Source organism: Seriola aureovittata, chromosome 11 (assembly GCF_021018895.1).
Source record: "Seriola aureovittata isolate HTS-2021-v1 ecotype China chromosome 11, ASM2101889v1, whole genome shotgun sequence".
NCBI lineage: Eukaryota > Metazoa > Chordata > Actinopteri > Carangiformes > Carangidae > Seriola > Seriola aureovittata.
Genome location: NC_079374.1, coordinates 6201381 through 6213620, shown reverse-complemented (window position 1 = coordinate 6213620; position 12240 = coordinate 6201381). Strand labels below are relative to the sequence as shown.

The 12240-nt window shown below is 38.9% G+C and overlaps 2 protein-coding genes across 3 annotated transcripts; one reads left to right on the top strand and one right to left on the bottom strand.

The window, feature by feature from the left end:
* The first annotated feature begins 3280 nt into the window (after positions 1-3280).
* Positions 3281-8615, top strand: nms (neuromedin S). 2 transcript variants are annotated; one of them, XM_056390090.1, is made up of 7 exons: positions 3281-3622; positions 5060-5106; positions 5665-5721; positions 6080-6106; positions 6196-6249; positions 7108-7179; positions 8069-8615. In XM_056390090.1, the coding sequence occupies exons 1-7, from the start codon at positions 3550-3552 to the stop codon at positions 8072-8074; spliced, it is 336 nt and encodes a 111-aa protein (XP_056246065.1). In that variant the 5' UTR covers positions 3281-3549; the 3' UTR covers positions 8075-8615. The 2 variants fall into 2 exon arrangements, with proteins under 2 accessions (XP_056246065.1, XP_056246064.1); XM_056390089.1 differs by having other exon boundaries at positions 3286-3622; positions 8066-8615.
* On the bottom strand, positions 8420-11682 carry pdcl3 (phosducin-like 3). The gene is made up of 6 exons (XM_056390088.1): positions 11586-11682; positions 10757-10877; positions 10392-10482; positions 10015-10158; positions 9225-9433; positions 8420-9115 (listed from the first exon to the last, which is right to left on the bottom strand). The coding sequence occupies exons 1-6, from the start codon at positions 11589-11591 to the stop codon at positions 8967-8969; spliced, it is 720 nt and encodes a 239-aa protein (XP_056246063.1). The 5' UTR covers positions 11592-11682; the 3' UTR covers positions 8420-8966.
* Between the last annotated feature and the right edge of the window lie 558 nt (positions 11683-12240).

Genomic DNA, 12240 nt, shown 5'->3' with positions numbered 1-12240 from the left:
CAGTGCAAAATTACACCAGGTAGTGTGTAGACAACACATGACTCATGCTACCTGGCAGCAGCTTATCTGCAGAGTATAAGAGCCAAACCTGAGCCTCTCATGTATTTTTATTACATTAACATCACAGATCATCCATTTATCTGAGGGATAACATCTTCATCAAGACAAAGAGTCTACTGCCATGACAGCGGCTCTGTTAGGTAACATCTTCACAATAACAATGGTATCACATTATAAATATTAGATAAATATTAAAATTGTGACTTGATGATGACACTAGATGGAGAGTCACAATGATCAAAGTTCTTTGAATTATTCCAGAGGGTGATATCTACCAAATATCATGACAATCCATCCAGTAATTATAGAGATATTTCAGTCCGGACCAAAGACAGATCTACATTGCCATCTCTAGAGCCACACCGTTTGCATGGCTAAAGCTCAGGAGGTTGCTTAACAACATTTACTCCTCCTCTAACCATATGGATAACAAAATGTTGTGTCCACTGCACAACAAAGAGAGATTTTTAACCTGTTTGGGATTAATCCTAATCCGAAAAAACATGGTCGCTGAAATAACATTTCTTCTTGCTTGATTTGTAAAACAAAAGAATATAGCGATGCAGTGCTGTGCAAGAAAATATGAAATAAAGGAAAGTTTAAAAAAATAAATATACCCATATAAAAACAATAACCAAACTACTGTATTAGGCATCTCGAAGAATGACAAATGCTTTGGTTTTCCAGTCACTATGCCTCATATTCCACATCGAGCACTTGGATTTGTAACTCTGTGGTTGCGTAAGAGGCGTGGACTGGAGCGTTTTCGTCTTTCAAAATAAGAAAGTGAATAAGAAGCTCTTCAGCTGCTTCTCTGCGGCTCAATTATTCCTATTTCCTTTGTTTTTTGTGGAGGCCAATCACACAAGATGGACTGTGATTACCAGATCTTCAAATACACTGCGCACTGTGAAGATTCAAATCTCTGCCACATGACAGGGACGCTGGCTCAATCAGTCTGCTGAATAGCTCTTATTAGTTTATAGATATGGTTGATTTAAAAGTGTTACTTGTTATTCGCAGACATGCAAAATGAAATAAATCTAATGGTGTAAACAGACCAAATAAACTGAGTCTAAAAGAAGAAAAAGAAAATGCATACATGAAACTAATCATTTTCTATATGTAGATTTAAAATATTTCTTTATTCTTCTTAATGATATCTAGAGGCTAATTTCATACATTAAGTCATATATACAGTAAGTGTACATGAAAAAGAAGTGGATCAACAGCAGCAGCCAGTATAGTAAACAAACATAATATGTAGCTCCACAACACAATGAAAAACATTTTGGTTAATGTTGTCTTTGTTGATATTTATTCTCCTTTTTGCTCAATTTTGGACTCCACCAACTTCTGAGAAAATTTTCTAGCTCTTTATTCACTAGATTTTCCACCCTCTTCTTAAGCTAGTTTCTAATGTTGCCTGTCTGTTGGGTCGGGGTAGGTAGTGTACAGTGGATGTATCAGAGCTGCCTAGGCTAAAAATACAAAGCAGAGCTGCTGAGTTATTGGTAATTTTTTGTGGCTTCATTGCTGCGAGCGACTGCTTTCACATTTGACGTCATAACTTAATTAATTGCAAATGAAAAAATATTGATTAGTGGAGCTGGATGCTCTCATACAGTTGGTCTGTGACTATTTATGACGGATGATAGTTATGGAGTTGGTGTGTCATCACAATGGACTACAGGTGAGATCATGTTTATTTTAACTTTTGTGCTGCAGAGGAAAATAAGTCTGTGAAAGTTACACATGCCCTAAAATATGACCTTTTATATGATCTTTTACAGAATCTAGGGTGCCACCACTCTTCTATTTGACGAACAGGTGATGCACCAAAACTTGCATTGTGTTCCACCAAACTACACCACAATGCAGGGCAGTGAGCAGCCTGACATTAAGCCAAATTGTGTGACAATGAGCAGTCACCTTTACTCTTCCTGGAAAGGTCAGGTTTTGGTGTAAAATCAGGTGTCAGTGAAATGTAATTCCCTAGTTTAACGTGACAAACAAGTCTGGCTAAATGCAGCTGTATCTCCAGTCTACCTGATCGGAGCAGTTAATCCCTGAACAGAACAACATACAGTCTCCACATCAGCGCACAACCTGAAGACAGGTCTGTTACCTGATCAGTTAGATAAAACAACAGTCAGTCAGGCTTTGGATCAACTATCTGACTCGCATATAGGAAAACCTGATTTGTGCAATAATGACAGAACAATGGCTGCTAAGAGTTGTGGTTAAAAGGTAATTAGTGCCTTAAAAATCTGCTGCTCTGAAAGAAGTTGCAGAGGCAAAAAAATACAAGGCAATATGTCACGCAAATAGAAAGACTAACCAGGTATTTAGAAGTGATCGTAATCGCACATCACATCACAGCCTCTCCTCAGAAGGGAGAACACTTTATGCACCCTGATTGGCAGGCACACAGAGAGGTCAAGAGATGAATGTTAATGGATGTATTGACGACCCACTGACCTGCTGATGCTTAAATTGGATTAACCATAAGGGGAATGGGGTGATTGCCCGGGGCCTGAGACCTCTAAAGGGCCTTGGAGATTGACAAGCAAAAATATCTGGTTAGATCTCGCTTCATGTTAACCTACAGTATAGTGCCTGCATTACACTAGTTTGTTTGTGTCATTCATATACAAGTTCCCAGCCCACATGAAGGATATCGGTTGACAGTGAAATGTGCCAAAAACACATAAAAAGGACTTAAAATAACTTGTTAAATACAGCGTAACATTACACTGCAAAGAACTTTGTCTTCTCTCTTACTCTCTACAAATAAAATACATTAAAAATATTAAAAAAATATTTCACATAATACACTAGGAAGTCAACAGAGATGAGCAACAAAATAAATATAATATAGGGTTGGATACATTAGCAGACCATCTTTTCCTTGTACATAAGGAATAATTTGCAGTGAGCGTTACTAATACTATACTGTAACCTGTTCCCATCCCAGCTACTACCTCTCTTACAACTTTTACTGTAGTTCATCAGCTGCGTTTCATCAGAGTTATCATCCCTTCCCATCCCAAGCTCCAGTCATATTACTAATGATAAAACCTGACGTCAACACAGCCTTGTTAAAAAGGAGAAAAAAAAAACACAGCCCAGTATACCCAGTCAAATGGTTTTCCCAGAAAACTCTGTGTGTGTGTGTGTGTGTGTGTAGAGAGAGAAAAGAGAGTGCGTTGGATTTGCGCACGCGGGTGTGGTGATTGGTCACCTCTACGTATGAGAGGATGCTTGTCAGCCTGCAGTTGTGTGCTTTTAAACTGCGGCGGGCAGAGGGTACAGCGGTCAGACCACACAGCTGCCGGGGATCGAGTTCAACAAGCCGAGCCGAGCCGAGCCGAACCGAACCGAACCGAACCGCATCGAAGTGAGAAGCCCGGTGAGAACCACAAGGCAGAGCCTCTCCAAAAAGCGCGCAACTAACACAGAGGAAGAGGAGCGAGGACACTCAGAGACATGACTCTGTCAACTGTGCCACAGCCTTTTCTTTTATGTTTACTCTGGTTTGTTGGATGTTGGAGCACGACAGGTGGGTGATCTCTATTGAAATGGATTAATACACAAGTGAACCTGTAAACTGTGTGGTCAAAAATGTGTCTTTCTAATTGGACCTTTATTGTGGATTTTCCCTCTTTGCTTGGATTTTGTTTGTTTTTAAAACACATCTAGTAGGTTAATCCTGGGGTGCACAAAGGATGCAAAGTTACAGCTCATTATAGAACAATAGAACAATATTATAACTATAATATATCATATATAGTGATGGAAGGAGATAAAATATAAAGTATGATAAAGTTCATTTAAAGTGGTAAATGCCATAAAGTACTTTCTTCAACCTTACGCAAAAAACAAGTGTTTTATAACGTGTTACTAATGTCTTCATTAATTCTTATTAAGTAAATTTGCTTCATACTCAAGCAGTTAATCAGAATTATTAAGTGGAATTGGTTGGTGAATATTTTCTTCAAGGACACAAAAACTTGCCTTGTTGTTTTAGTTTGCTCTTTCATTCATCAGACATCAGAGCTGGAAATTAATTAATCGACAGCTGATAAATAGCTTAATTGATTAATTAATTAATTAATCAATTCATCTATAAAGGTGCATTGTTTTTTTTAAGATGATCATTTATTTTGCATATAAAATCTGGACCTACAAAATAAGCAGTAACTTAAGCTTTCAAATGCAGTAAAATGGAATGAATGGAATAAAGTGGAACTGAAGTATGAAGTGGTATAAAACTGAAACTCTCAAATAATATGCAAGCATTTCAAAATTATACTTAAGTACAGTACTTGGGTAAATATATTTAGTTACTTTAATCACCAAGTGACTTAATACCAAGCTGAAAATGGACCTGCTGTAGTTGAAAGTTTGTGCTCTGCTCCTCCACTAACCACACCCACACAGCAACAGTGACTGAACACATCCTGAGCAAAACATCAGCTTCACTTTCAACCACTGGAGTTCAGTGCAAAAAAAAGACTTTCAGTTACCATTGAAGTGTTGAGACTGAGGGATACTCCTCTACAGTGAACAACATAATCTCAAGATACTGCGGGTTATAATTAGATTTAGATTTTTTTATTTTTTTATTTTTTTAGAAAGCCTCTAGATTTTCATTAAAATGTAGTTTCTTATCTCTGATCGTGGAGCAGAGGCAGGTACTGGTCTGTTTGTAGCTGCTCACACAAACAGCTGCATCGATGAAACACTGTATATTTAATACTGTACCAAGTATTTCCTGTCAGCCCTTATAAGAATAATGTACAAAGATTTTTATAGAACATATTGCTAAAATTAAGTACAATAAAATCACAACACAAACACCTTTAGAGTCCTATGGACTATATATTATTATAGTATTGTTGTATAATGTATTCATTATTGTAATGGCAATAACGTGTTTGTACCATTTAAACACTTCCATTGGTATAAATGACTGAAACATGTGCTCTGTACCCAGATGCCAGCCCCTATGATCGGTGGGAAGATGGCTTGGCGTTAAGACAGGTAGTGACTTATCTTTTCCACATTTTAACTTATTCCTATTTCATTACGACTTCCTGACAACTGCATGCATGTTTTTTTTTTTTTTCTAAGTCTCTCCTTTGGTCCCATTTCCACAAGTGATGTTTGATCCTTATGATAAATTATTTCCAGGTTGTGATAAAGAAATGAACATTATTAAAGGGTTTGCACAGAAAAACAGAAGGGCAGTGAGAGGAGGCGTGGTGGTTGAAGAGTCCTCACACTGATCATGAATCAACAGCTCTATCACATTTTTCTAACTCAGTGGTTAACCAACATCTTGTGTCTGTGCAGTCTCATGTGATCACCACCACCTATGGTCTGTAAAAACAACAGAACAATACAAAATAGAGATAAAGTATTATTGGACCAAAGAATGAGTCCATAGAGCCACTCTTCTGCAGATGTTGAGTCCAAATGTAGGCAATATAACATCTGTCTTGTTTCTCCTGGATGCTGTAGAGGTCAGTGTTGAAACTCAGAGCACCAGTGTTGCTTTCCACTGTTCATTCGTAATGAATTGTGTCGTTTTGTCTGCAGGTGCGCGGCATCCAAAGTAATGACTTGAGTGACGTTCTGTGGAGAGACCAGAATGAGGTGGGTGACTTTAAACTTTAAAGACACACAACAGTATTTTTTAACATTTTCTGTCAGATTTACCACGTCACTAAATTAACTGTAAACACAACACTGATGGTCTGGTTTGTTTATCGGCTCTTTACCAGGTCTGTTTATACAAAACTAATTTTACGTTTTTAGTAGAAATACATTTTCTGAAACTGCTGATCGAAACCTGAAAGAAAGATTTGGACTTGCCTCCATCACAGACATAGGTGGTGCTGTTATGTGGCAAGGGGCTAAATGATCATAAAATTATTATGCTGCACCTTTTTATAAATTAAGTGGTTTGTGATTTCTGTGCGATTATACTTTATGATTTTGTGTCTCCCCACAGGAACAAGTCCAGAATGTTTTCAAAAGAGTAAGTTTTCCTCCTTATTTTTTTTCAGATTTCTAATAATTGTTCAGCAGCAACTCACTCACTCTCAAATTTCTCCTCTTTGTTTTCAGTTTCTGTTTCATTACTCCAAAGCGCGTAACTCTGTTGGAGCTGTACAGCATGAGGTGAGCAGAGGAACAAATCGTCTTTTACGGTCATCGTGTCTTAAAATGTTGGATCAGTTGCCCATAGTGGTTGATTTGACTCCTGCTGGTTCACTCTGAGAGCTCACAGTGAACGAGACCAGGTGGCCGTTACTCCTTAAAGACGTTCAAAACGTGAATGACATCATTTTAGAAAAATATAACCTTTCTCTGTCTGCGTAAGTAAATGACATCCGCTGCTCCACTGACAGTGAGGAGGTTCCTGACTTTTCCGGTGCTTGAAGCTGAATCGAAAATAAATTATTACTTTATATTTTGGTTTTGCTGCAAGGTGTGAACCTGAATTAAAATCTCTTTTCTAGGGCTGTAGGGATGAACTAAAATGACACTCTTTTGACACCTTACTTTGAGAAATACATTCTTTCCCCTACAAAAGCCTTTGTCTAGAAGCGACCAAATAAGACTTATATAACTAAAAACTGGCAAAAATAATGATTTAAATTAGAAACCGTCAGATAACAGAAGTGAAAAAGACATTCAATACAAAGTTCACTACCAAAAAAGTTTCGATCTTTTTTACGCAGCTAAATGACGTGATTGTCAGAAGTTAGCCCATTCACTGGACTGATTCCTTAGACTTACTACAGTAGTATTATGATCTACCTCACTGCAAATAAATCCATTGTAATATTTTGTACTTTCACTAATTATAACAGAACCTACAAAGATTGAGACCCATGTCAACTTTGATCAGTGTCTTTGTTGATCCGAACACGGCCTTAAAAATTTCTACAAGTCTGCTTTGAGTTCACTCAGACATCCGGCATGTCAAACAGCAGCTCATCATCATTAAGAAAACTCTTCTCTTTCCTCCTCCAGTCTCACTCCGTTCACCCTCTGATGCGACTGTCGCCTAAGCTTTCCCAGAGGAGAAAGAAGGTGCTACTTCTGGTGAGAAAACTAAAGTTACATTCACTGTTTAAGTCTGTAACTGTCAGCTGTATGTTCATAGAAGATCAAGAGTGCTGTCAATTTTTTATAGAAGATTAAAGCTATGACCCTTGCCCCCCCACAGGAACATGAGAAAATGCTGTAGGAAGAGAATGCATACAAGAAACAGTCATGTCAAAACCATAAACATTGAAAAAGTATCACAGACACATAGGAAAAACTATTTTTAGGCAACATTTCTGGGCAGGAATTTGAAATATTGAAGTTGCAGGAGTGTGTTAATTCAGTTAAGACAGAGGAAGCTTCTTGTTTTGGCGGGTTTGAGAACAGTGACTCCAAACCTCTGCCGCTGGAGACGCTTTAAAATGAAGCAGCATCTAAGGCAAAACGATCCAGTATTTAAAAGTAGTTCAGTATTTTGGGAAATACACTTATTCCCTTCTTGTCAGGAATTATGTAGATGAAAAGATCAATACTAAGATAAGCTAACCATCTTCTGGCTGTAGCTTAATATTTAAAATATCAGAGGGATGAAATCCTTCTAACTAAGCAAATAAACATATTTCCCAACTTCCTGAATTATTTATTAGCAAAAAAAGAAAGAAATTACGGAAGAGTCTGAGAAAAAGAATCTAAATTTGAGTAGTAGAACATCATTTTTCATGTTTCCCATTCAATTAATCTTTGTGTAACCCACTTAAGAGGGAACAATTCCTATTAAGAATGAACCTTTTCAGGAAGCTTCCTACTCAGGTAGCAAAGAAGTAGCGACAGTGATCAAGAAGGAGCCAGCATAAATCACGTTAAACGACATCACTGTTCAGGTGCGATTAACTGCTGACACTGATTTCTCTCTGTCTCTCTCTCCATCTTGCTAATGAAACAGAAGATTTGAGAACTGCCAGAGGGGATATTGTAAAAGAAAAACCTGAAAAACAAAGGAAATGAGAACAGAAGAAGAAGAGCAGCAGGCGGCTTCTCCTCTGGACGTCCCGTCCAAAATCAGCTGAAAGAGCGACGCAGAGAATCTCCAGCAGACTTTTTGTTAACAGAAAATAAATTATTGTATAGATGGAAAAATATATATAGCACTGCACTGTCATGGCTGCCACGTGTCTTCCTGCTTCCAAATGTCAAGTGGTGTAAGTTTGTGGTGAAATGTTCCCAAATGCACATTTGGCATGATGCACTGTTACACACGAAAGGGGGGTGTCACAAAATACAAACAAAACACTCAAAATAAGCTCTTAAGCAAGTTCTTTATGGTCGACAGTGACACAGATTCCAAAAAAGAAAAAAAAAAAAAAAAGAGCTCGTAGAAAAGAAACGATTATTGTGGCAAAGAGGTGAACTCACATTTAATTTAACAGGTTTAAATACAGTACATGTACTTTTTGTGACAAACTGATCAAACATAATAAAAAAGTTAAAATTTGTCTTTGATGCTTTTGTAAAGATTCAGGTGATGGAGTTGGACGTTTTTTCAAATTACAAAAGGGTGACTGTTGTGCTGTCTTCCCTGCTTTCCCAAGGAGACGTACAGTGAGGTTCAACAACAAGAACATGGGTTCGATTCTCTCCTGCCAAGTGTCCTGTTAAAGTTCCCCTGAGCAGGACTGCGCCTGTGTAAGAGCGCCACCTACATGGTTAAAATATGAATTGTACTTGCTTATAAAGGAGATACCGTCTCTGCACGAAGCATCGTCAAACGTTTCAGGGTCCTTTGAGTGTTTTCCCACACAGCAGCCACATGGTCTTCCTGGTTTAGAGTGACAGGCATTGTTTTCCTAATAGTCCTCGTCCTCAGAGTCACTGTCCTTTCGTGTAGGGAGCGAACATCTGATTGATGACATTAGCTTGTCTTCAATTTGCTTCTTGGGGTTTTCCTCTAGCTCTGTCTTCACTGCCCCGGTCTCTGATAACCTCCACTCCAGCTCTGGGAGAGAAACAAGGCAAGTTACAAACCCTTCACTTAAAGTAAAAGACACAATGAAACAACAGCTTGTCTGTGATGCAGTTTTTAAGTGAGCAACTTTTCCTCCTACCTTCAACTTTGAGGTTCATGCCTCCAAAGACCAGGGGACCGATGAACTGCGCCTTCATCTCCCCCTCAAAGTAGACAAAGATGGTGGGCAGGTTACGGTCGGGGTAGTTGGGGATGCAGGTGGTGGAGATGGACTTGAGGAACTTGGTCTGGGGGAACTTCCTGGCCAAGATGCTCAGGTGCTGGTTGATGAGGGTGCACAGAGGTATGCTGGGAAACAACATGAAGTTGAAAGAGCTGTTAGTGCTGCACTGTCACTTTGCATTTAGGGGGTCAGAAGAAAATAGTGAAATGTTCTCAACACAAGTTCCAGATGATGCAGGGTGAAAAAAAAACAAACATTTTTTTTAAGAAGATGAAGCAGAGAATGTTTTACATCTTTTATTTGATCAATGACAATTTATTGAACTAACAGTGTTGCTGAGTTTCTGTCATTCATCTAATCCATTAATTAACTTTTAGCACCAAAAAAACACAACAGACAGTATTTAGGTTTGGGGTTTAAGTCCTGCTCAACATGTACACTCTCATATTCAACCAGAAGGTATTTTGGATTAAAGTTTTCCCAAAACTATGAGTTTAGCAGAGGACAAGCAAATATTCTCAACCCAGACAAGATGTGTGTAATCTTACATTATAAGAGATTGTATGTATATAATTCACCCAGCTCTTCCAGCAGCATACAATTCACTCAACTCATAATATCAACTCAGTTTTTTTTCTGCCCTACATCTACAAGACTTCAAGAGTTTTTGTCACATTCAAGTGCTTGATGTGGTTGGATGACCTACCCCTGTTTGTAGAGGTGCAGCACCACCCAGATGCCTTCCCCAGCCTGGTTGACCTCCTTGACGTAGTCTTGCCCTGAGATTTCCCCCAGCTCCTTGAACACATTTTTCATCTGAGTTGCCTTCCACTCTGCGAGACGCTTTTGTCTGCAAAGAGACGCAACTCACGTCAGTATACGGACAGACTGAACTGAGAGTCTCAGTCAGAGATTCAAAAATTCATTTGAAAATGGTGAGTAGATTTTTAACTACAATATCTGGGATGAAGTGGACATGAAATTTTACAAACACACTTTATGATGAATTGACGAATATAGCAGAACTCAGTGTCCATGAGGTGCTCAATACACCAATCCCCTGCCTGCATAACCTCCACTCACCTGTACATCTCGATGGCAGCCTCATCTTCCTCACCAAACTCATCTTCATTCTCCTCCAGTTCTTCCAGTGTCATGCTCTCATATGTTTTAACTGTTCAGAGAAACAACAACAGTGGCAGCAGCTGATTTTACATGTTCTGAAAATAATTGTGTAAACAGTGATCAGTTGAATAGGGTCAAATTAGCCAACACTGAACTTTTTAAAAAATATTACATTTGATAGATTTTTTTCATGGTTTTCATTTGTACATCTGCAAATAAAACCAAACAGGGTAAATTGTAACTTTGAACCACGTTCTGTGTGGTGGAAACATGTATTTCCCACATTAAGCCACAAAGAAATACTGATGTGTACACCAGCTTACCGACAGACTGCTGTTGGAGAGCCAGCTCCTCCTCCTCTTCATCCTCTTTAGGTACCTCTTTGGGAGGAAGAATGCCTTTCTTCCTCAGGATATCATTCCACTCTGTGTCTTCGTTTGGGTCCTGGGGAGAAAACAAAGCACATACACAGGTCTCTTTTACAAAGAACAGAAATCTATCTGAGTGGATTTTACTTTGGATCTCATAATAACAGCTTGATTGTTCAGACACTTAAATGTGAGGATTTCCATTAGACACCGCAACGCTGAAGTTAGTTTCTGAGTCACAGCTTCCGATTTAGTAGTTAAGGGGATACTTGAGGAAAATATAAGTTACAATATTACTTTAACTTAACCAACTTTTCCTTTAACTGGAGAACTGGAAGTTTACTTCAGCGTTTTTTTGCAATTTGAACATTTTGTAGACTGACTACAGGTTAAGTCGAAATACATCACAGCCCGACAACATTTCTACTACCGCTGTGTCACTTAAGAGTATTTACGTTTTCGAGGCCGTTATCAGCTAAATTTCTGTCTACCACGTAATCGATTGATCACAAACCAGTTCAGCCTTATTACCAGCTAATTTGATGTTCATATTCTTTGTGTATGTGTGTGTGTCTTGTACAGGTTTGGAGTATTGAGCAATCTGCTAGCTAACGGTGAAGCTAGCTCTAAACTGTTGATACGCCCAGCTTCACTGCTAGCTAAGTTCCACAGCTCTGCTCTAAAATGATCTCGATACACTTCGTCGACAACAACCTCTGTTAAATTGTCTCAATAAGCAACATCAATCCACAGCGTTTAAAAGTATCATGAAGCTTTTACCAACCTGCATTTTGACAGATAAGTCTCCTCAGAAATCACACCGCTGCTCTCCTCTCAGATACGGAAACAGAAGGACCGCACACGCACCGATTCCGGCAGGAAACAGAAACTAACACATTTCTCAAATAAGCACACAGTCTGTCCGAGGTTAAAGTAAAAACACTTTAGCAGAGTATATTTGAAGTCAGGTAAGTTTGTCTCTCTTTTTTGACGCTACGGTGGGTAATTTCAGTTTTAAAAGACGTGGAACGGATGCTTAATGGGTAGGACAATAATACAAGTGACACCAACATCCTCATGAGGCTCAATATGACCAAATAAGGAGCGAGAGCGCAGCATTCCATTTGTGGCTCAAACCAAACAGGTGCTTGCTGTTACACACACACACACACACACACACACACACACACACACACACACACACACACACACACACACACACACAGTTCAAATTTCATGAACGTTTCTGGACCTTTCTGGATTTTTACATTTGTGTGTATGCGGCGGAAAGTTCACAACCAGAGTGACTGACGTCACACAGAGCGGGTGACGTCACATGGAGAGAGGCTGTTCAACTGCTCAGAAAGATTTCTGTTTTACTCATCCTCACAGCCACAAAGTTTCAATAGCACTAAATAGGCTACTGCATATCACAGTGG